Source organism: Momordica charantia (assembly GCF_013281855.1).
Source record: "Momordica charantia cultivar OHB3-1 chromosome 2 unlocalized genomic scaffold, Mcharantia_2.0 BLBB01000002.1, whole genome shotgun sequence".
Classification (NCBI taxonomy): domain Eukaryota; kingdom Viridiplantae; phylum Streptophyta; class Magnoliopsida; order Cucurbitales; family Cucurbitaceae; genus Momordica; species Momordica charantia.
Genome location: NW_028275160.1, coordinates 4331276 through 4355549, shown reverse-complemented (window position 1 = coordinate 4355549; position 24274 = coordinate 4331276). Strand labels below are relative to the sequence as shown.

The 24274-nt window shown below is 33.6% G+C and overlaps 4 protein-coding genes across 8 annotated transcripts; 2 read left to right on the top strand and 2 right to left on the bottom strand.

Annotated features, from left to right (window-relative positions):
• Nucleotides 1-106: 106 nt before the first annotated feature.
• Nucleotides 107-1465, top strand: LOC111011258 (uncharacterized). 2 transcript variants are annotated; one of them, XM_088121115.1, is made up of 4 exons: nt 107-214; nt 301-525; nt 758-900; nt 1246-1465. In XM_088121115.1, the coding sequence occupies exons 1-3, from the start codon at nt 122-124 to the stop codon at nt 857-859; spliced, it is 420 nt and encodes a 139-aa protein (XP_087977241.1). In that variant the 5' UTR covers nt 107-121; the 3' UTR covers nt 860-900; nt 1246-1465. The 2 variants fall into 2 exon arrangements, with proteins under 2 accessions (XP_087977241.1, XP_022140652.2); XM_022284960.2 differs by lacking the exon at nt 1246-1465 and having other exon boundaries at nt 758-1230.
• A 350-nt stretch (nt 1466-1815) lies between these two features.
• On the bottom strand, nt 1816-6082 carry LOC111011257 (DTW domain-containing protein). Its single transcript, XM_022284959.2, has 8 exons — nt 5721-6082; nt 4292-4432; nt 4012-4104; nt 3799-3925; nt 3135-3244; nt 2612-2692; nt 2361-2440; nt 1816-2265 (listed from the first exon to the last, which is right to left on the bottom strand). The coding sequence occupies exons 1-8, from the start codon at nt 6030-6032 to the stop codon at nt 2046-2048; spliced, it is 1164 nt and encodes a 387-aa protein (XP_022140651.1). The 5' UTR covers nt 6033-6082; the 3' UTR covers nt 1816-2045.
• Nucleotides 6083-15419: 9337 nt separating this feature from the next.
• On the top strand, nt 15420-17982 carry LOC111010997 (E3 ubiquitin-protein ligase RMA1H1). 3 transcript variants are annotated; one of them, XM_022284600.2, is made up of 2 exons: nt 15420-15617; nt 17006-17982. In XM_022284600.2, the coding sequence occupies exon 2, from the start codon at nt 17056-17058 to the stop codon at nt 17812-17814; it is 759 nt and encodes a 252-aa protein (XP_022140292.1). In that variant the 5' UTR covers nt 15420-15617; nt 17006-17055; the 3' UTR covers nt 17815-17982. The 3 variants fall into 3 exon arrangements, with proteins under 3 accessions (XP_022140292.1, XP_087976859.1, XP_022140293.1); XM_088120733.1 differs by lacking the exon at nt 15420-15617 and adding an exon at nt 15701-15723; XM_022284601.2 differs by lacking the exon at nt 15420-15617 and adding an exon at nt 15731-16002.
• A 1453-nt stretch (nt 17983-19435) lies between these two features.
• On the bottom strand, nt 19436-23583 carry LOC111011105 (acyl-UDP-N-acetylglucosamine O-acyltransferase). 2 transcript variants are annotated; one of them, XM_022284732.2, is made up of 5 exons: nt 23027-23583; nt 21649-22900; nt 21262-21525; nt 19873-19992; nt 19436-19802 (listed from the first exon to the last, which is right to left on the bottom strand). In XM_022284732.2, the coding sequence occupies exons 2-5, from the start codon at nt 22780-22782 to the stop codon at nt 19752-19754; spliced, it is 1569 nt and encodes a 522-aa protein (XP_022140424.1). In that variant the 5' UTR covers nt 22783-22900; nt 23027-23583; the 3' UTR covers nt 19436-19751. The 2 variants fall into 2 exon arrangements, with proteins under 2 accessions (XP_022140424.1, XP_022140425.1); XM_022284733.2 differs by having other exon boundaries at nt 21649-22478; nt 22649-23582.
• Nucleotides 23584-24274: the final 691 nt, after the last annotated feature.

The following is a 24274-nucleotide window of genomic DNA, read 5'->3' as shown; positions in this document are numbered from 1 at the left end:
AATTTTATGGAGACAATAAAAATAAAATTCAAATTGAAGAGACTAAATAGAAATCAAGACCAAACTTTGGGGACAAAAATGTAATGTGGCCTAGGTTATTTGATCTTAAAGTTATAATTTGATGGAGATGAAGGGTACTTGCATGAATGAAGGAATGGGGGTAAGAAGGTCATTTGAAGTGATGGAAGAGGCAGACATTGGCGCGCAATTATTTGTGAGTTGTTAATTACAAAAATTCCAGTCTCCACATATATAATAATTTATAAATTTAATAAATTTAATTTTGTATATTTTATATAGCGTTGCGGGTCCGTGGAAGTTGCCTTGTTTGCGTCCACTTCTTCTCTTCAACGTGCTTTTCCTCCATTTACTTTCTTTCACGCTGCAACTTCTCCCTCCTCAACCATCCAGATGAAGAAATCGGCTTTTATTGCCGCCTCCGTCGCCGGCGCCTCCGCCGCCGTCTCTGCTTCTCCTTCTTCTTCCACGTTCGTCTGTAATCCCAAAGTTCAATTTCCTCGCCAGGTAAACCGTTGTCCACCCATCGTTTTCCCTCCCCCTTTTCCAATTCAAAATTTCAATTCGTTTTTGGACTCGGATTTTAATGATTAAAAGAATCGAATTCGAATAAAAATAAAAGAACTCCCCTGTTTTCTCTTGTATTGGTCGGTGATGAAGTTCTGAAACATTCGTTTAGAGTAATTTTAGTGTTGGGAAGTTTCTGAAGGCGAGGGTTTTTCGTTTAATACTTATGCAGGAGGGAAAGGTCGAAGAGAACTCGTCGTCTTCCGCAGATAAATTTGCTCCCAAATTTGACGGATTGAGATTCATCGAAACTCTGGTGACGGCTCACAGATGAGCTTCGACGGCGACGGCGACGGAACCCACCGCCGCAACTTTGTACGTCGCTTTTTAATTCGCCAGCACGCAAGCACATTGAACAATTACTTTATAATAATTTTCCATTATTTAATCCAATAGTTGAAAAACGTGTTTTTGGTTTCGAGGGGATTTCTCTCTCTTTTCTATTTTGCTTTGGTCATTTAGGCGAATCATTCACAGCTCAAAACATAGATTTGAAAAGTAAGAATTGCTTGTAAATTGCACTAAAAAAAAACTACGTCTTTTAGCCTTTTAGGGGAAAAGAAACAGACAGACGTGTGCATGTTTTATTTTATCACGCATCCGAGTTTTCTTTATGAATAAAATAATAAAAGTATTTTCTGATGAGTTCCTTTGCCAAAGGGAGGGGAAAAAAGAAAAAAAAAATTGCAGGAGAAGTAACATAATCGAGGTTGGTGTGGCTTAAAAGGCGAAATTGGTCAAGTCGACAATAGCCCAAAACCCAAGACAGAAAAAGAAACAGTCCAGAATGTTTGGTTTTATGATTAATGATTAGTACAATTTGTAATACTTGAATTTCTGTAATTTTATTTCGTGAAAGGTTAAAAGATTCAATCCTCCACTTTCTCCGCTCCAACCCGGTGCTAAATTGGAAAAAATCAGAATCTGATTGATGTATAAATACAATAAAATTTAAAAAAAAAAAAATCTTCTAGAAACGTTGGGGCATAAAATACATTCTCCATTCCTATCACCAATAATAGATCAGAGAAGAAAAATTCCACAGGAGAGAATCTGTTTCCCACCACAGAAAAAAAGTCATCCAAAATGTGGAGAAATTATGAAATTCATTGTTGGCGATGGACAGAGAAAAGATGGTATAATGATGAAGGGCTTTGGAAATGGAAGTAAAGCCACCGAAAGCAGAAGCAGAACAGAAATGAATTAAAGATTAGTATGAAACTCAAAAAGTAAAATGAAAGGCATCCGCTCTGCGCCGCACCCATCAGCATCTTCTTTATTTTTCGCTATCTCCATAGTTATTGCTATGCCATATCCCATCACTCTCTTCACACATCACTAAATTAATGCATTTATAAAAATACAAGGTTAATGATTTGGTATACAGTCCTAATACTATAATGCCGAAGTTGAACAGAAACAAAATAGTGCAGAGTCGGGGTTTTCAAGAAGATTCTTTACTAGCAAAAGCTGCTTGCATGTCTTACTTTCCGAGTGATGGACCGACCCATCCGAATACGTCGAGCGGTGAGAGCTTCTAACAATACTTCCAGAGCGTCTTCCAATGCCTCACCCTGTTTGTCGAATTCAATGGAACTGAACTTTGGAATGAGTTGAAGCTCGAAGAGCAGGCTAGCTGCTGCTGCTGCAGTGCAGGTGCGATCCCATGATGGTTGAGGCCTGAATATTCAGAAATGCTCTATAGAATAATCCTGAATTCTCCTTGAAAATTAAGAAACCTGAGTATATATTGGATTAGTGGCTCGAGTTCTTACCGGAGTTTATGCATTGCGGAGGAGCCAGTGGTCAATGATATACATGGAAGGTCCTCCCCCCAAACCGAATTTGCTTGCTCCTGCATAATTGCAACAATCATCACACTGTAGCTTTAGGGCATTTTCCAAAAGTTCGGTCCACTTAAATTATTTTGTTCAACGAAAAACATTGGCTTTCTCCAGTGATAACCTGGTAGAGACCTGACTTGAAGACATAATAAATATAAAAAATTCTACATAACATTCATTACCTTGAGACGGTTGAACATTGCAGCAGAGTTGCTCCATGTACCATCAATCAAAATAAAATTCAGAATTCCATCTCCATCAGTCTATGAGTAGAATCAACAAGAACATTATGACCTTGTTCAACTGGAAGAACACGAGATTTTACAAGAAGAAAACCATAGCCAAAATAACAAAACATCAGCCAGAATACCAAGTTACATCACTTGAAACTGCATGGATTGAATAGCTGAGTCTAGAAGTCTTCCATAAATAATGTATCGTGGGTATGTCCAGCCGTAAAGGCCGCGCACTGTAGTTATGTTATGTGACGTCCCAAAAAATAGTGATATGATAAGGCCATGCATGGATATAAATTAATACGTCAAATTGGAGAAATCATTTGTGAATTCTGGTATGTTAAGTTTCTTCTACCACGTAGTCCCTTTTTTTCTTATCAGTACTTATTAATGTGAAATCATATTCAAGCTTTAAAGTAAGTTTAATCAAGAAAGGGACGTTCACTGCACTGTTTCAGAATATTTGTACCGTTTTCTGTGTGCATTCTTGCTTAGTCGAGAGCTCAGAGCTGAAGGCATCTTGAACACTTTTTGAAGTTGCATTCTTGTTGGGGTAAAGGCAACAAACCTTGCTTTTACCTGAGTAATATTTAAAGAATAAGAATAAACAAAAGAAGAAAAATATAGAGTAAGAAACTGACTCATGGCAGAACTAAATTAGTGACTAAGAGCCAATTAATCTATAGCTTGGGAAAATATAATATTTTTTGATACTGAGAGTCAGAGCTTTGCTCCCCTATATCTAGCGACATCCGCACCTGCCCCAAGTCCGGACCCGAGAAATATCAAGGGTTTTTGGTATTAAGCTCACCAAAAGGTTCGAACTTGAGACCTAGTATGACCAAGATACCCCAAGCCCAACTGGGCTGCCCTTTGGAGGCTTAGAAAACTAGAATATTTAATGTCAAGCAAACTTTGGTAATGAGCAACATAAATCACACAACAGTTTGGACCAAATAAAAGATAACAATAACATCCATGTTTTCTGGTAACAATGAACAATTTCTCATACCATAAATTTCCTCTAAGATATACCTAATTTCTTAGTTCTAGAGTAAGATACTATATTTAGTTCTTGGTACAGTAAAATAAAGTCATAGCCTTGTTAAAGCTAACACGAAAGATAAAATTACCTGCTGCCTTGAATGCATTCCACATGATTTCTTCATGTTCCGAGATACCGTAGAGGCATAAAGTTGTGGCTTCTACACCAAAGACTTGCAACAACAATTTTCCTGTGTTGTTCTGCCGCAGAAAATCCTGCGCAATAACTCTAGATTCTAGATAAACCATGTGTCAAGTTTAATAGATCAGAAGGACCCATTACTGAGCAGCACTAGACAAACCTTTGGATGCATATATAGCCAAAACCGTGCTCCACCCCATAGAGAACAGCGCTTGACTCTTGAACACATACAATCCTCAAAAGGCAGCCAACACTAAACAGTCCCCAAAGGAATTCCAAGAAATGTAGAGAAGTTAGATAAGTAATAATAAGAGTCTGTAGGCACTAAACAGCATATCAGTTCTTCATAAATGCATTGGAAAAAGTTATTAAAAAAACTGGTGGTGTTATTGTGGATAGGACCCCAAGAATTACAGAATCATTTTAAAGATAGATTATACCTTCTGACAAAGATAATCCCGGCTCCCAAGCAAACGGCAAGCTATTTGTCGAGCAGAAAAAAATTGGAGTTTCTGCTCAGAACTACCTAAAGCCTGATATGTAGCTCGGTGTTTTTTGTCCTCCTGAGTTTTAAAATATCCCTGGAATTTTTAGGGCCAGAGATTAATAATGCAAATTTTTACTTAATGAATAAAATAAAAAATATATATATATAAACATAGCACTAGGGTCCCATTACTTGGCCACGACTGTTCATGGAATGGATATCTAAAATTGATTCACATGTCTGATAACCAAAAAAGACACTGCATTAATAGTTATGCCAATTCATAGGTAAGGAGCATTACTATGTAGTTTAGTGTTTATCACGTGTAAGGCACGCCCCAATTTGAAGCCGTAAAATAAATGGTACATGTTTACAAATGAACAAAACTTTTGTGTTTACCATTGGAAAATCTATTGTTCTTTTCCTTTCCAAATGAACCACATATAAGCCCTTGAGGCGCTTAACCTAAGAATTCCAGTTTTGCCCCTTGACACCAACATGATAAGATTTCTAGAAGTCAGCTTGGCCATGTCCGGACCCAACTTGCTTTCACTGTCACTGTGGTTAAGTTGAAACTGAAATTAGCAGATTGACAAGAAAATTGACCTGAGCTTTCAAATTTCCTGCACGCTTTATTATCATTCCGGCTTACAAAGACTAGTTCTCAGCTTGTATTGGAGATTGCATAAATATTAGGGTACAAATTGCACGAGGGGTAGAATCCAACCATTTATCTTCCCATAATTCGAGCCTTCTGCCATTGCTAAGTTCAAAAGCGATCCATTTTCTCATGAAAGACCTGGTTTTAGTAATGTCAATACAATAGGAAGTTTTTAGCTGCTTCTGTTTGGTGGACCGACGGAGATTATCTATACCATACTTGCTTTTGTTAACAGTTCTCCGTAGGACATTCTCTTCATTGAAGAACTTACACCATTTTGAAAGAAGACCCTAGCTTTATTTCTCGAACTCCCAACACCTAAACCACCTAAACATGCCCAAACCGTTGGCAAGTGCGGACTATTACTCAAGTGGACTAAGAACTCCTGAAACTAATAGTTACACAATTTGGGATAGATACTGCTCCCACAGTCCAAGGATGACAATTAGAATAGTTTCGGCAACTAAAGGAAAAAAGAGGGACAAAACATAATCTGTTCATACGCTACTGAAACTTTAGTGTTAGAAAAAGACATGAATCAATCTAACGATTTAAGTTATCGTTTACTCCATTATGAGAGAAACAAAAACATTAAAATGTAGATGAGTTGCTTTGCAAGAGAAGAGACAGAGAAACAGCAATTGAGTACAACATTTTATGCAGCCTGTTTCAGTAGCAACCAAAATGTAAAAACATTTCCAATGGGTGGTTTGTGGGTTACCTGAAGCTTGCCCCCACTGCCGCCAAAACTCATTTGGGCATCAATATTTTTCTCCAAAACCTTCAATTCCTCGACAATTTCGGTAACCATGGTGGGAAGAGGAGACGCGGAGCCCCAGGCCTGCCATTCCTGCAACGTGATCGGAGGCCCTCCACTGCTGATCCGAGTCTCTCTTGGTTCAGAGGTGGAGGCGCACCTTGAGCTGTGACCATCGGGGCCCCTGACGACGGAATCCATAGGGGTTTTGGTCGAAAAGGCGAGAGATGGGGAACGATTGAACGTGGGGGCAAAGGCCCTTAAGGTGGAGAACATGGTGGACTTTTGCCTTCGAATTTCTAAGCAGCGGGATACTGCTCCCTACCACCAATTGCATTTTAGCTCACACTGTAGATTCCTCCATTGACACCAAATTGGGCCATCACTATAAACTTTGGATTGGGCTTCGTTTGAGGAAGATGACAGAATAGTTTAATTAAAACCCAAGATACATAATTAATTGGAAAATTTTAATAAATGACCAATAGTATCATAATTTCATAAGAAATTGTTCCTACCTAATTTAAACACAATTAGTATGAGAAAATAAAAAAAAATGTTACTCACTAAAATTTTATTTTAGACGATGTATCTTTATGAAACAAATATTTTAGGCAAAATATATTTAATATTTATCTTAATACAACGTGTAGAAATTATGGATTCAAATCCACAATCTTTTTGGTTCGATATAGGTATTTTAACCAGGATTGTGTTTAGGTTGGCCAAAATATATTTAGTGTATTAGTTGTATATTAATTTAGTTGATTAGTTGGTTACTTGTGTGGATGAGTTAATTTATGACATTTTGCTTTGGTTGGTTAGTAATTAATTATTTGGTTTAGTAAACTATAATGAGATATGACTTATCATGAAAATTTCTGACTTTGGTTATATTTGGTTTAGTGAATTAATGAGATTTACTTCTCACCTCTAAATTGTATAGGTATATAGTCTCTCAATTTAGCATAATCTTTTTTTACCGGTTTTCATTTTCCAAATATACAACCAAGAAGTGGAATCTTGCCAGCGGGAATGTAAAATAGTAATTTCTACAATGCTGAAGTTATTAGACTATTTGTGTAATTTTGAATATTAAAAAGCAATTATATTCCATTGACGAAATAAGATATTTAATGCCAATTTTTATAATTCAATAAATTTTGAATATGATCCAATAATTATTGAAACATAAGTCAACAATTTATCGATAGTGGATTGAGATTATAGTTGTTATTTTTATTGTTTAACGAACTTGTCTTATTATTTAATTCCATTTATTAATGTAAGTCAAAGCTTATCGTCTCTGGTCATTGAGGAAAATAGTATAATCTGTGAATAATGCAAGCGGTAGCAGTACGTACAAGTTTACAACAAAAATATATATATAAATAAAAAAACAACTTAGTAATTAAAGAAAGAATAAAGATTATAATTATATATCTTAAGAAAAATAATAAAGAATATTCGATTTTCCTACGTGTCAGTTACGCCTTCGAGGAGCAGAGCAGAGGAAGTCCGACATGTCGGTCGTTCGAATTTCTCGTGGTTCGTGGGACGGTGCATTATCATGCGCCGTTTTTCTCGATCGAATGCTTGAATGCCACGTATGCATCTGTCCTTTCCGATGAATTTGATAAGGCACATGTGGATTACGGGAAAATTTCCCTCCGTACGGAAAACTTTCGTCTACTCTCAATTCGAACTTTCTTACTGCTCTCGATTTATTGTGCGATGCGTAAAAGAGTTCCATTGTTATTTAAATAAAAGTATTTGTTACATAGAATCCACGGGTAAAATTCATCAATCAAGATCACACATTCCCTCCTAAATTAATCGTACATTCTCTTTTTTATTAAATATTCTAGATGTGATTATTTATTTTCATTTTTCTAATTTATTTATCTTTTTATTGTTATTTACACCTTCACTCACTTGCCTCATCTTCTACTTTTATTTTTTGAAATTCACTCACTTCTATTTTTATTCTTTTTAAAATTTCTCCATTCAAACTAAATTTCTTGTTTCTTTTTCTTTAACGACTTCCACTCCACCATTTAAATTATGTATGACTTTTCTATTTCTTTTTTATTTTTCTTGTTCTTTATTATTATTTTTTCTTTTAGATTCTAATCATTTTTATATAATTTTTTATTTTTTATTGAATCCATAAAAATATTTTGATGTATTCATCTCACAGGAAAAAGTAAATCTCTAAGTATGTTATGTTTAATTCTTTACATTTTATTTAACTCATCATTTTTTGTGAATTTTGATTATTTTATTATAAATATACTTTCTTTTTCGTCTTTCGATATAAATATTGTTGAATTTTTGTTTCAAATCAATGGTTAGTTTAGAACCTATAATTCAACCAAATAAAATTTTCAAATATGTTCATGACATAAAAGAAAGTGTATTTATAATCAAATAATCAAAATTCACAAAAATGATGAATTTAAAAAAATGTAAAATATTAAACATAACATACTTAGAGATTTATTTTTTCGGGTGGGGATGAACACATCCAAATATTTTTATGAATTCAAGAAAAAATGAAAAATATATAAAAATGATTAGAATGGAATAGAAAAATAACAATAAAGAGCAAGAAAAATAAAAAATAAATAGAAAAGTCATACATAATTTAAATGATGAAGTGGAATCGCTAAGAAAAAGAAAAAAAATTAGTTTGAATTGAGAAAATTTCAAAAGATAAAAATAGAAGATGAGAGAAGTAAGTGAATTTCAAAAAATAGAAATAGAAGATGAGAGAAGTAAGTAAAGATGTAAATAACAATCAAAAGATAAATAAATAAGAAAAGTGAAAATAAATAATCACGTCTAAAATATTTAATAAGAGAGATAATGTATGATTAATTTAAGAAAGAATGTGGAATCCTGTCGATCAATTTTACCCTTTACCTTACATAAAAATTAAAAATATTTTTATTTAAATAATAATAGAACTCCTTTAAACATGACACAATTTGAGTTGAAGTAGTATGAAAATTCTCCCTACTAGAATTTTTTCGGTTGATTACACATGATAGTTCTAACGTGGAGGTGCCTCATTGTCAATTTTCAGCCGTTGATCTTGTCGGCTACTACTGAAAATCAACGGCGATGATTTGATTGCATGGTAGGCAACTATGAGATAAATAAAAAGTACATTTTTTTCATCAATGAATTTGACAATTTGATTTATGAAATTTTAAAGGCAAATCACACTCTCAATGGCATAGAGCATGGTTCTAAATATCCGTCGATACGTCGACATTTTCATTGATATATCCATGTTTCCATAGATTTGACATCGACATGAGAGATAAATCAACATTTCCATTGTACTACAAAAAAATCGATAAGATATGAAAAATATTAACAAAATGTCACTAATATATACCTAATATTAATATTAATTATTTTTACCTTATTTAGAAATTGAAAAATGGTTATTTGTTAATTTAAATATTTTTTATAATTTTTTAATTTCTATAACTTTTACAGAAAAATCCATCGACATCGACATTTTATCGATATTTCCTTCGATATTTACATAAAATTGAGACCTCGATATTTAAAACCTTGGCATAGAGTACATGTGCATTTATAAAAATGTCGTCTTTTTTTTTTTGTAAGGTGACTTCTAACCAGTCTTCGTATGATGGTATAATTTATTTTTGTAAAATTTTAAATTTAATATATATATATAGCACTATTTTTGTAATTCCCTTCATTTAAAAGAGACATTTTTAGTTTATAAAGTTAGAAAAATGGTTCTAAATTGCTCCTGGACTATCTCACTTAATTGGCTAACGGAAAAAATATTGTGACAGTTACTTGTTTGGACTCGCAAATTATATTCTTTCTTGAACGATTAGTCATATAATTTGACAAGCTTCTTCCTCTTTCTTCATTCTCTCTTATTCTTATTTCTTTCTACCGCTCTTTCGCAACTTTGCTGGTGCCACTCTCCATCTCTTCTCTCGCTAAAACTCATCACCTTTATTGTACAGTCGTCTCTGTCGACTCGCAACTGCCTCCACCACAGCTCAGCATTAGATCTGGAAGGAAAAGGAACTCCCCCTTTCCTTTCTCAAATTTGAACTTGGAATTTTTTGAATGACAAATTAGAAGAGATGGGAAGCCAAGTGAGGACGTCAGAGGAAGACAACAACGAGCAAGAGCGTCGTCAGTAGTGCCAACAAACTAAGGTCTCTTCTTTAGGAGATAGACGAAGAGAAAAAAGAGGAAGAAAAGAAGGAAAATGAAAAAAAAAAAACATAACTAGCACTAATAAACTAACACATCATTTATCAGATAATATCAATCGAGTTCTTGGACCATCTAAAATATATTTTCAAATTTTAAGTACTAAAAATGCATTTCGAAATCTCATGAACTAAACAGGGAGGAAACTCAAAACTTAAAGGGTATGTTTTGTCCTAGAAAAAAAAAAAAAAAAAAAAGGGTTGTTAGGTTTCCCTTTCGTATACCCATTTATGGGTTGTTGGGAGGAGGATGTTTTGGTATTTTATTATTGAAATTCATTATTTATGGGTGGTTGGGAGGAAAATGTTTTGGTATTTTATTAATGAAATTCATAAAACAGGTGGGTACCAAAATCAGCAAGGGACTTTGTCAAAAAAGGAGGACGGGCTACCCCATTATTGTAAATATGTTTGGTAAATTAAATTAATTAAGACTCTGATCTCATTAATAAATTCCATAACATGGGAATGAAATTGGATTCCCATCAAGTCCAATGGGGCATATTTCTTAAAATAACAGTTAACAATCATTTTTAAAAAGATATGAATAAATTATAATTTTTACATAGACGCGAAGGCAAGCTCCTAAATTCGTTTAGATAGAGAAAATCACATTTCAAATTATGATTTTAAGATTTTCTCTCCTTATATTCTTAAAATTGAAATATTATTTACCTAAAAAAGTAAAATTCTATCCCCTTTACAAATGTATGGCTCTGTCCCTTATCAAATAGATGCAAATTAAATAGAATATCGTCTCCTATGGCTAAAAAAAATAATATGTTACATTTTAAGATCAATGATTTAAAAATTCGTAAGTCGGGATTACCTAAAAAAAGTAATTATAAGGTGTCCTTGGAAATTGTTGACGTGGCATTCATTATAACTTAGGCTATATCTTGAATTTGCGCTATTTTTATACACTTGAATTTATAGTTTTTTTTTTTTTTTTTTTTTTTTTTTAACAAAAGTGAGCCTAACTTAGTAGTTAACATATACCTCCAACCGTAAGAACGTGTGAGTTCGAATCCCTTCCCTAACCTGTACTAAAAAAAAGTTACAGTTTTTAAAAACTTTTTTCAAATATGTCCCTCAACATATATTTGGTAGGATAAACTAACAAATATTTCATGCTATCATGTTAATTATAAAAAGATGATTAAACTATGTTATCTCTACTACTCCTGTTGTAGAGAGCTAAAATTACATTAGAAGGACAAATACGTCCGTTAATTTGATTTAAATTTAAATGTATATGATGTCATTGTTTATATTTAAAAATGTAAGTTTTCTCTAATTATTTCTATTTTGTTTTTATAATAGAAATGTCACATATATCTAAGAGTGTCAAATTTTTTCTACATCTTAGTCTGATGTTCATCATTATTATTATTATTATTTTGAGATAAGGAAAAATTTTTATTAAAAGGTAAAGATGCCACTTGGGTCACGTGAAAGCTAAAGTCTCTACTAACGTCTTGCACGAGCCAAGTGAGGATATGAGGAAATCAAAACATGGATACGGTTTAGGAAAAACAGCTTCATAGGTTAAACTATGGGCAAATTAGGAGTTGGCCTTTCGTGGTACATACACAAAAGAGACCTCATCAAAGGAGGCTAGCTTCATTGACATTCTCACTCTCCCGTCAATCTGCTAGATGACATAAAGTGAGTCAGATTCAAGGATCAATTCAACTAAATTAAGTGTTTCCACCCTCACCCAACTAAAAATTAAATAAATTAATAAATTTAAAGTGTCAGATTAAAAAAAATCGAAGGGATTAAATTACCAATTTGATCTCTATTGATTGATTTGTACAAAGTTTGAATATGTGGTTTTAAAAATTCCAATTTAGTCTATAAAGTTTGAGTTTAATTTGGATTCGATCCTTATAATTTGAATTTAATTTTAATTTAGTCCCTATAATTTTGAAAGTTAATATTTGATCGGGATGATTTAGCTAAATTTCATAAATCATCTCTACTATTACCATATTGATAATTTCTTTCCTATAACAATTTTCTATTTTAGTAACCGTGTTGGTTAGTTGAAGGTATTATGATTTAAATTGAATAAAAAAAAAGTAGATTCTCCAAATGAATACAATACAATTTAAGACGTTGAGATTTAACCTAACCATATAAATTTATTTGTAATTAAACTTAAAGTATGAGGAACATTGTAATTTAACTAAACAAAGAAAAAGAAAAAAGTCATTGTTTTATCGGTCGGTTGCATTAAATGCAATGTTAGGTTGACTTTTCAATTTTGATCATTTAAACAATGTTTCTTTAGCAGGAAAATATATGGTTCGCATCCAAACCTATGACATTTTAATTTGAGATATATATTTTGAATTATATTAGAGTTATATTTAAATATCAGTTACATTATGGTTCTAAATGTTCGTCGACACGTCGATATTTTCATCGACATATTCATGTGTCCATGAGTTCGACATCGACATGAGGGATAAATCGACATTTCTATCCTACTATACAAAAATCGACAAAATATGAAAAATATAACAAAATGTCACTAATATATACATAATATTAATATTAATTATTTTTACCTTATTTAGAAATTGGAAAATATTTATTTGTTAATTTAAATATTTTTTATAATCTTTTAATTTCTATAACTTTTACAGGAAAAAAATTCATTGACATTTTATCAATATTTCCATAAAATTGAGACCTCGACATTTCCATCGACATCGATATTTAAAACCTTGTTTTACACAACCACGTACATATATTTAAATAACTATCAAAATATATATTATTTTATAAATTTGAATGATAGACATATTTTTAGGTTTAGTTTGAGATTATGTAACTTGTTAAATAATTACGGTGACTTTTAATAGAATCGACCATAGTATGGAGTAAACTAGGCTTTGACGAATTTCAACTAAAAAAAAAAATCGTAGTGTTTGATAAATTAATATTAAATTGATGTGATTTAACTATAACCACCAAGTTAATTATACTCTTCTGTTGGTATTTAATTTAAAAAAGAATAATCATTCTAATATTTTTTATAATCCAAATTACATTTTTTACATTAAATTATTTGATAAAACATAAAAAGCCAATTTGTTATTAAAAAATTGTGTTAAAATAAATTTGCGTGGAACAAAATGTCTAAAATACAGACAATTAATATACATACATATTAATTTCTATTAATTTTTTAAAAAAATTGATGAGATAGAGATAAAATAATAATTTTTATACTTTTTTTTTTTAATAAATAGTCATGTAAATCACCTTAATTGAAGAAATGACCCTATTTAAATTAATAAAGAATCAGTTTTATCCACCACTAAAAAAACAATTTAAATTCTTGTGGACTTGTGTAGTTTCAAAATTAATCCCAAATGGTTGACCATGATTCATTTATTGTAATTTTTTAATACACCATTTATTGTAATTAATAATTATAGTAATGCAACTAATGGATTGATTCTTGTAGTTCTCTTCTTTTTTTTTTCCTTCCTAGTAATTTAGTATATGTTACTTAAAAAAAATGCAACAACTGCGTATTTGATATTAAAAAGTCTTTTGCAACTGAGATATATTTATTATTATTATATATAAACAAACACATAATTAAACCACATCTAATTTCAGATCATAGAGGAGGTCCCTGGACTTCATTCATCTATCCATCTTTCATGATGGATTGTTTTCCAATAAAAATTTCAATGAAAGTTTAACTCAAATAAATTTAATAATTTCTTTTTTAATGGTATAAGAATTAAATTCTTACACGTAAAAGTATAAACACCAAAATTTCCTTTTAAAAGAAACACCAAAATGTTATAAATTACAAAATATAGAATATGTATTAACCAAAAATTACGAAAATCAATAAATTTTATTATCTTGCTATATTGGGAATCTCAAAAATATTTTAGACCTACTTGCCTTCTATATACTTTTTCTCTGTGAGTGTTTGTGCTATCAAAGGTAACAAATTCCTTTCCTCTCAATTAATCCGGAAAATTTCTAGTCCTCTCGTGTGCGGGAGAACTTCCATATTCTTTCAATTCAAATTGTGCCTAAAGGTGTTCTATTATTATTTAAATAAAAATATTTTTAATTTTTATGTTGGGTCCACGAACAAAATTAATCAATCAGGATCTCACCTTCTCTCTTTTAAAGTAACCATACATTCTCTCTCTAATTAAATATTTTATATGAAAATATTTTTAGTTTTTGTGTGGGGTCCACGGACAAAATTGATCAATCAGGATCCCAACTTCTCTCTCTTAAATTAATTGTACTCTCTAATTACATATTTTAGATGTGATTATTTATTTTCACTTTTCTAATTTATTTATCTCTTTATTGTTATTTACATCATCATTTACTTCTCTCATCTTCTATTTTTATGTCATGAATGTATTTGAAAATTTTATATTGTTGAATTATAGGTTCTAAACTAGCCATTGATTTGAAACAAACATTCAATTAACCTAATATTCAACAATATTTGTACCAAAAGACAAAAAAGAAAGTGTATTTATAATCAAATAATCAAAATTCACAAAAAATGATGAATTTAGAAAAAATGTAAAGAATTAAAAAAACATACTTAAAGATTTACTTTTTCGTGTGAGGATGAATACATCCAAATATTTTTATGGATTCAATAAAAAAATAAAAATATATATAAAAATGATTAGAATGTTATAGAAAAAATAATAATAAATAACAAGAAAATAAAAAATAAATAGAAAAGTCATACATAATTTAAATGGTGAAATGTAAATCCTTAAGAAAAAGAAACAAGAAATTTAGTTTGAATGGAGAAAAATTCAAAAAATAAAAATAGAAGATGAGAGAAGTAAATGAATATGTAAATAACAATAAAGAGATAAATAAATTAGAAAAGTGAAAATAAATAATCAAGTCTAAAAATATTTAATAAGAGAGCTAATGTACCATTAATTTAAGAGAGAATGTGGGATCCTGGTTGATCAATTTTACCCGTGACCCCACATAAAAACTAAATATATTTTTATTTAAATAATAATAGTACTCTTTTATACATGACTTGAAGTAGTATGGAAGTTCTCCCTACTACGGGAGGACTATGAATTTTCCCAATTAACCCTAATTCTTTTGGACCAATGAATCATCGATGATGATTTACTTGCCTTCCATCTACTTTAAAATTTAAATTCTACCCAAAACAAGACAGTCCATTATTTATACCATTCCTTTTATTAGGAATTAAAACATATTTAGCTCCAAAATCAAAATAAATCACGTTAAATTGAAAATATGGTTATAAATCTTAATCAAAATTTAAAATTAGTTAAGATTTTTTTTTATTTTGATCTTCAAAAGTGAAATGCAGCATCGTGTTTCCACCACACCCATGATCTGATCTTCGATTCCTAATTCCCTTTTGCTTCGGCTCTTTATATAAACGCCTGATGTCTCAACATCACACCCTTCAAATCCACACACCCATTTTTGCTCTCTACCACTCTTCTAATCTATACGCCATTCGTCAAGCTTAAGCTTCTTCTTCACAAGCCGATACTTCTCCGTCTCCTACTAAGTTTTGGTACGTTTTGTTTCCCTCTCTCTGTATTGCTCTTCGACGAGGATATGTTTGTTTCTGTGTGTAAGAAGGTTTTTTTTTTTTTTTGGATCTGCTGTTGCCAATGGAGGTGGGGATTTACCAGTCCTGAATTTAGCCTCGTTTCTTCGTAACCATATGTGTAATCGGATTCTTCGTTTTGGGTTTTTTTCGTTGCTTCGGACTTCCCCCCCTCGTTGCCGTGGATGAATTTTGTTGGGTTTTATTTGTTTCATTTGCGCTGCAGAAAACGAATTTCATGCTCTGTTTTTGAGGAATGAATGTTCTGTGGAGCGTGGGGTGGCTTCACTCGACATTCCTGCTTAAGGGAATACGCCGATCACCAAATTTTTGTTTTCAGGGTGTTCCGGTTAGCTTTTTTGAATCAAAACTTTACTGTGATTTCCAACTCTCTGAAAAATTGAAGATTGGTTAGGTTATATCGATTCGGGATGGTCTTGTAGAAAACCTTTGATTTCGATTACAATTTGGGCTTGGATTCGCTTGTGTATTGCTTTTGGTTGTTAAATTGTTGGGATTATGGTTCTTCATCTTGTTTTTTGGTTCCTTCTATGCATAGTTATGCTTCGCGGATCTGGTTTGCAAATAACGGATCCGAATTTATTTGTGTATATAAAGATTGATTGATCTTTTCATTTTCAAGTGGTTTAGTTGCCCGTGAGTTTATCTGCTTCAAAAGATAGCTTATGAACGCAGAAGATTCTGAATCTTCATCTCCCATCATGTTCAATAGTAAACTGGAATTTTTAACCATTGATGTAGCAGAACATAATTTAGGGCAGTTCTGGGAGATTTATTCATGAAACTCCATTACTTGAATCTCTCATCCAGATTCCAGAAAGGTTTTCGAAAATTATAATTTTAAAAATCGAAGCTGGGTCTTTCATGATCAGCATGTTCTGATATTGAAACGTCAAAATCATTCACACCAATCTCCACTATGAGGTTTCAGAAAAGAATTTTGAAGAACTGGGCATAAAAAATAATACAATAATGAATAATCTATGAGATGCCCTGCCCATATTCTTGTCCATTCTGGGACCCAGATATGTATGGATAATATATTCGAACCAGTGGATTAGGATGATTAGTTTGGTTGCTTCATCAGCTATCTTTTGAGTGTTCGAAGTGATATTTTTGTGTATGGGTGAACTCCTAGTACAGTGTGACTAAATCTTATCCATATTGCCTTTTTGTTTTTGTCTGCTTCTGGGCATCCTTATTCCTTGTATTTACAAGCAGAAGCCGTTCACTATGGTTTTCTGATCAAGTTCTGTTAGTTTCACCCATCTTCTCTTAGAATTTAGCTGTTTTCTCGTTGGTCTGACCTTGCTTTTCGACACGTTTCTCAGATTGAGGCATCAGAGGAAAAAGAAAACCGCGGTGAAACATAAACCTGGCCATGGAGCAGCAGTACCTTGAAGAGACTGTGATGCGAAGCAATTCATTTGGAGAAGATAAATTCTGTTTAGATAACCAAACATGTGTCTCAGATGCTGATGGTGGAGCTTCCCATGGCTTTGACTGCAACATATGCCTAGACTCAGTTCAAGACCCAGTTGTAACACTCTGTGGTCACCTCTTCTGTTGGCCCTGCATTTACAAATGGCTCCATTACAAGAACTTATCTGCGCAGCAGCAATGCCAACCGCAGGAAAATTGTTGTCCCGTTTGCAAGGCCGAGGTCTCCCACGCCAGTCTCGTCCCGCTTTACGGCAGATTTCAGACCACAAATCCCTCCGAAACCAAGGCATCACAACTAGGACCAGCCATCCCGCGAAGGCCTCTCGGGCCTGCCTGTGGGGCAGCCGAGGCACCAGCATCTCCAAGCCCCCAACTTCATCCCCACAACTATTATCTTCCTCACGCACACTCATACCACCCTCGAACTACACAAGACTACATAACTTCGTCGATGCTTGGCTCGAGCAGTATTACAACAAACATTATCCATCCAGTGATCGGAACATTCGGCGAAGCAATTTACGCAAGAGCATTCGGAAACACTACCACAAGCCTACATACCTATCCAAATTCATATGGTCATGTGAGCAACAGTAGTGCAAGGCTGAGGAGGCACATGATGCAGGCTGATGAGTCGCTGAGCAGAATCTGTTTCTTCTTCTTTTGTTGCTTAGTTCTGTGTTTTCTATCATTCTAAGAAACTCTCTTTAGATCATTTCTAGCCATTGGATTGGATAATCCAGTGAAGATCATAGGTACAATTTAATGAACCACGAGGGTTCAGCTCAGCTAGCTGTATAGATATTATACATATAACATGTAATTATGAGCTTAGTGTAAAAAAATTGGTACAACTTTCCTTGAACTTGTTTCGTGGAAGCTTCAGATTCGGATTCACCATAATAATAATTCTTTTAGTTTCCCATTATCAACACAAATATTTTTTAATTGGACATTATCATAGGGATCTACCGTAAACAGAGAGAGAAAGTTCACTTCTTTTTTTTTTTTGAGCTTGATGAAAAGAATAGAAAATCCAAATTGGGACCACTATGTTTCATGCTTATCCAAACTTGAACCATTTCAATATAAAACAGAGAAGAAAAAAGAAGGAAGCATCTTGATCCATTAAATAAGGTTTTCTTCCAAAAGAACAGAATACTTCCGTGAATGGCTCGGCTTCTCATATTAGTTTGGTTTTGGACACTTTCCAAGCAATAGCAAGGTGTTGCATTTCTACCCAAGTTGGACATAACACGGCTTCTCACCATTTTTGGTGCTCACAACACTCCTAAGCAAGCTGAATCCAACCTTTATTAACTCCGAGTCGTAAAATTTTTCTAACTAGCATGGGATTATGTTTGTATCACAGTAAACCCGAGCGATGGGTGCGATTTGTTCCTATTATGAGGAAATTTATAGCTTTTTGCACAAGGTGGTTAAAGCCACCATATTTGAAGTTTCAAACAACTCTTTTTTCTATACGCCCATGGTTACCTTTTGCCTTATTTTTAAGTGGGGAGTCAATATTACCAACAAGATATAATATCTCATAGTATTAAAAGGAATGACAATTATGGAGGTGGCATAAGACAGTAGACGCGAATAAGCTCTATTGAAATGTCTCAGATTCAGAGTAAAACAAACATAAATTTAAAGTGTAAACTCTCTATAAGATAATAGAGGTGAATATATATGGATTTTATTGAAGTTGGGGCAATCGGTTCGGTTCTTGAACGAAAGATACAGAACCATGGTTACCAATCAGGATATGAGACAGAATGATATTGGGTTACCTCTTTGTAGGAAAAGAGATAAGGACCTGATTGCCCATATTGTTTTCTTCAAAAGTGGCGATGAACATGAATTCTGATGCTCTCTCTTTTTCTAATCTAGACATCAAACTTTCCAAGCATATGAAACTGTGCCCATTCAATTAGGCAAAATCAAGCCCATGGTCCCTTCTTAACATTTTGAGTAGAACAGACATTTGATTGGATGCCTCTCCAAACTTACTGTTAGTTTTAGGTGAAAAGTAGTGTGTCGGCCCCACGGTCAGGTGCCTCTGACACTATGATGGACAAATAAAAAAATTGAACCATTGAACTTTGTGATGGTATTCAACGTCTTGTCTATACTAAACTATGCTTAGATTCACCTCTCCATCACTGCAACATTATTAATATCAAATCATGGATAAGAAGAAGTACCCGACGTGGAATCATATAATTCTTGGGAAGACCAAGCCTACTTTAGCAAGCCAGATTTGATCACGTGTGTTATTGTTATGTTATCAAATTCTTAAAGGGGATCCCATAAAACTGCAACTGTGAAATGTGATAAAGTAATATTGACACATATGTGCGCAAGAGTTCACAACTGTGTCTGACCAACATGGTACATACAATGTTTAACTCACGAAGGCGGAACTGGTTAAGGATGAGGACCAATCTATATGAAGATAATCCTTCATGCCCCTCATATTATTTACGAGACTTGAGGACAATTCATTTACAATGACTAAGAATGTTCAAAAGTTCGTCTAGTACCTACCTATTGAGAAAAGTATGATCAACTGTACGCCTCGGCGCATGCTTGAAGCCTACTCTTCCAACCTCGAATTTGAAGGTAGTTCTATACAAAAGCTCCATAAAAATGCAGCAGCTTGAGAGGCTTCACATTTTCCTGCAATCAAGTAATTAAAATTTAAGATACGATATGATGAGATGGGAGAAGTTTTTATGTAGAATGTTACCTGTATAGTTTCTTCAGATTGATAAGGGAAATGGAAACCTGTCGAACAATTCTGCAGAACCTCAGGACTTTTCATCCACGCTCTTCGGGCATCACTCACCTTTATTTTATATTTGAATATCTATACCCGAACAGAAAGGGATCGTTGTTAAACAGCAGAATATGAAGGTATCTTTCCTTTGGCAAAATCTTCGGTTTACTCCATTTTATTTTACATAAAACATGTTCTCCATATTCTCCTAGATGATTCTATCTTCAACGAGCTTAGAAATGATAAATCAATCCTCTCAAATCAAACTCCTTTAATTATAATAAATAAAGATAGAAATGCATTTTACACTGCTTTGCCAAGGAAAAATGCTACTCTAGATGATATCTCTAAATCCTGTATAAAAGTTTGAAGAATCTTAATTAAGAACTTTTCTTACTTTAATTATAAATTAAAATACTTATTAATGACACAATGTATCGTAACTAGAAATATTACTACAATACTTAGTTGAGTTAGTGACTTATAAAATAAGAATAAGTTAACACCTAACTCCTTTCCTATAGGCAAAAAAGTTTAAAAAAAAAAACAATTAGGTAAATTTTTTAACGAGAATAATTCTATAGCAAAACTTCATAAAATTTATATCAATTCATAAATTCGGAAATAGAATGAAAGTATAATTTAACACAAAAAATTTTCATGTATCACCATTTAAGCTTATATTTAATTGTGGTTCTTGAGCTTTCACACAATTTTCCTTTTGGTTTTCATAAATTCAAATGTTTTGTTTTGTTCTCTATAAACTTCCGTAGAAATCTGTTTTGGAGTTTGCCATTAAATTTTAGTGTTGCACTCAACATAAATCTTAAGCCACTCAATTCAAAACCTAACCCCAAACTTGATATGAATGACTTAAAATACATTCTCATATGGTATGGTTAAATCCACCATAGAACTTCAATGACGAAACATTTGAAAATATAAGACCCAAAGTAAAGTCAAAATAATATGGTTTGAAAAATCAAATCATGAACATGTTAAATTGCTTTTATTTTTTTTATTTTTATTTTTTATGATATCTGTGAGTATCCGAGCCAACTTGCGCAAACTTAGACTAATCTCACGGGACAACCGCCTAACCCTACTATATTTGGTTGCCAAGGTAACTCGTAGGATATTAAATCCTAGAGTGGCCACCATGGTTTGAACCCATTTCCTCTAAGCCCTTTGCTTTTTAGATTGGCCCTTATTGACCACTAGGCCACACCATGATGGTTATGACCATGTTAAATTGCTATAACCTAAAAGTTTTAAATCAAATGATCATGAATCATGAACATGAGAACCAACAGGAATAAGAAGATATCTAAACAAATGCATATTTCATGTTGCACATACCTCCGAAAGAGGAATTGTTGGTTTCTCTAAGTCATCTCCATCAACAGTTATACCGGTACCCTGACATGCTGGGCAGAATATAGAATCAATTTGAGTTTTTATTTGTCTCGTTTCACTGTCCTTGCTGCATTTATTGCCCTTAGTCCTGTTCTTTCTCCTGTACCTTCGTCTAGCTTTTTTACCACCTAGATCCTTCACACTTATCTCATACTCACATAGAAGTATCCAATGTATGAGGCACGATGTATGAAATACATGAAACACCTAAACCACCAAAATATTGATTATTGTGAATAAGTGAGGGCCCGAATCCATGGCAACATGCAACTCGTAAATCAAAATTAACAACCATATTATAAATGTTGAAAAAGAAAGGACTGACATTACCCCATTAACATTTCGACTACTGCAGGCAAGTCTTCCAGTTTTCATGTTCACGAGTGTTGCTACATCTTTATGGGTGAGTATCTTTTGTTGACAGATATCACACATCCGCTCTGCAACTAAACGCTGTTGCCTTCTCAGTTCACGCCTTACTGCCTTATTCAACGTGATTGTTGTACTCAGAATTTGATCATCATATCTATCCAACAACAGTGATGAAGTGACACAATTTGAAGCTGAAGAATCTTCACCCGACGAATCATATTGATGGCTCAAAGACTCACTAACAACCCCAGGATCTGAGAACGATTTCTTTCTTTTCACTCTAGTGTTCTCATCATTTTCTAGTTCAGCTCCAGGACTAGATGAGAGCAATAACTTCACATCATCAAGCAAGCCCTTTCTACCTAAATCTACATTATAAGTGAAAGTAACAATAGCATAATCATGTCCAGGAACTTTGACCTTACCCTCAAGCTCAACATTTACTTTACCCAGCCACTCGCACCATATTCTGCCAACTCCAGTTAAGATCCCGTCCTTCTCAGTAAACCTAGCTGCAATTTGTCCATAGCCCAACTCCATCACTTTAATATCAGAAATTTCATCCCTAATCAGTACACCAGGAATCACCAAAGGACAACTGTCTCCACCATCATTCAAATTCTCGAAGGACATATCCCTTATATTTCCATCACAGTCAACATGTCTGTCGCCATTGCCTTTAGAATTTTCATCATACCTGACAATAGCAAGATTGTTGTCATTGTTGTGATACTCCAACAACCTTTCATGATTGTCATTTGAAATCCCAATCTGATTATCTCGTTCAACTGGCTTATGGAAGAAAAGAACACCATCATCAAAAGGCCAAGGATTTGGTCCTAAAAGAGTCAGCTTAGCAGCAGATAATCTTTCAGTATGAAGAGTACCCTTCAGGTGGTTAAAGAGCACTGAATCACTATAACATGGTGCAAGACACAAAGTGCAAAAGAAAATGAACCTTTTTCCATCTTCTCGTAGCTCGACGTATGTATGCCCTTGTGACCTCACATTGCGTAGAATTGTTCTAGCAGCTTGTTCCCGAAGACTGTACGAAGCAGATTTTGGGAATCCCAATTCCATCTTTCTTGCCATTCGATTACTCTCGCCCAGGAGATTAGAGTCTGAGTTTCACACTCGAATTCGTAATATTCTTCAACGCCAGAAAGAAGACAAACAGCGGCTTATGAAAGCTATATGAAACCCTAACGCACTGATAATCGAACAGAAATATCTCAATATCCGAAAGAACGAACACGATAATTCTTCAAACTTCTTGAATTGCAAAAGCAGGGGGCTGTGCAAGATTTGGCAACAAGGGCGAAGGAATTTTACCAACCATGAAAACTTCGAGGAGTCCAATAACACGAACAATCAATCTTCAAATTGCAGGAAATCCAACAAAGATGCCCCAAATCGAAATAGAATCCTCGAAATAGCAGACCAGAACACAACCAATACTTAAGAAATTTAAGAAAACCCTAAATAACACTTAAAAGGGCGTAGGTATACATATTCGCAGCGTACTTCGTAATAGATTAATCGGAAACCGCGGAGTTCTTCCATCCTCGGTGAGCGAAACGCGAGCAATGGAAAGCAAAACGTGCGAATATGAATCTTCCATAGCCATCTCCATTGGTCACAAATCGGAGGCCGAACGAGGGAGGGTGAAACCAAAAAGAGAACCGAAGTCGCTACTTCTGAAAAAGGGAGGGAAAACGGAAAAGAAACGGAGGGAAGTGAAAGAAAACTTACAAATCCAGAATCCAGCAGGCGAGAACAAGAACGAGAACTTCACCGATATTCGCGAAGATTTGCCCAAAAAGCAAAATGGCAACAACCGGAAATTAGTTGAATTGAAAGGAGGACCGCAAGCAATCAAGAAGATGAGCAACTAATAATTTAATTGTATCGCGTGATTGAGATTGAGCATGGCAACGAAGCAAGTGGGCCGTTCTGAGCCGTTGGATTGATCGACTGTTGGCTTTGATTTGTGATGAACGGCAGTTGATAAAAGTGGTTGATTTGGTAAAGATAGAACCGAGTGCAGGGAAGTGGGAGTAGATCCGAATATCGGGAGATGGAGATGCCTAAACCATGGTTGAGATAAGCTCTTGCAAGAGACAGGTTGTTGAAGGATCGGTCGCCACGTGGAAGAAAGTATTACAGACCTCCCCTCGTTACTTATCAAGTCAGTATCTTATAATTTCAAATTTTATCCATGCATTTTTAAAATATTCATTATAAATATTATTGTCCACGTAGATTCAACTTTTATTCTAAATATCTATTCATTATCTGTCGTGTCATTATCTTATTATACGCCGTAACTTGAGAGCCTGATCCGTAAGTTTAAGAAGAAGATGACTAATCTTGTCATACTTTAGACTTGAGTTACCTCAATCAACATATTTCTTAGACACGTCATGATTTTCATGGCCACCTATGCTCTACCTTTTCGAAACCTATCCTAATAAATTTATGCAAAATTGTATTTTAGGCTTTTTTTTTTTTCTTTCCCAGATAATGTTATTATAAGTTATCTAATCGATTCTAATTACATATATACACGCATGAATATTTGAGT

Bases quoted from the DNA above. Each gene is read 5' to 3' on its own strand.
- LOC111011258 (XM_088121115.1), top strand. From the start codon at position 122: ATGGAGATGAAGGGTACTTGCATGAATGAAGGAATGGGGGTAAGAAGG. The intron at 215-300 runs GTGAGTTGTTAA...TATTTTATATAG, and splicing joins ACATTGGCGCGCAATTATTT to CGTTGCGGGTCCGTGGAAGT. The intron at 526-757 runs GTAAACCGTTGT...ATACTTATGCAG, and splicing joins AAGTTCAATTTCCTCGCCAG to GAGGGAAAGGTCGAAGAGAA.
- LOC111011257 (XM_022284959.2), bottom strand. From the start codon at position 6,032: ATGTTCTCCACCTTAAGGGCCTTTGCCCCCACGTTCAATCGTTCCCCA. The intron at 3,245-3,798 runs GTAATTTTATCT...AATATTACTCAG, and splicing joins GAATGCATTCAAGGCAGCAG to GTAAAAGCAAGGTTTGTTGC. The intron at 2,693-3,134 runs GTACAAATATTC...TTCTACTCATAG, and splicing joins AAGAATGCACACAGAAAACG to ACTGATGGAGATGGAATTCT.
- LOC111010997 (XM_022284600.2), top strand. From the start codon at position 17,056: ATGGAGCAGCAGTACCTTGAAGAGACTGTGATGCGAAGCAATTCATTT.
- LOC111011105 (XM_022284732.2), bottom strand. From the start codon at position 22,782: ATGGCAAGAAAGATGGAATTGGGATTCCCAAAATCTGCTTCGTACAGT. The intron at 21,526-21,648 runs GTAATGTCAGTC...TTGGTGGTTTAG, and splicing joins GTAGTCGAAATGTTAATGGG to GTGTTTCATGTATTTCATAC. The intron at 19,993-21,261 runs GTATGTGCAACA...GTTCGGGTATAG, and splicing joins CAACAATTCCTCTTTCGGAG to ATATTCAAATATAAAATAAA.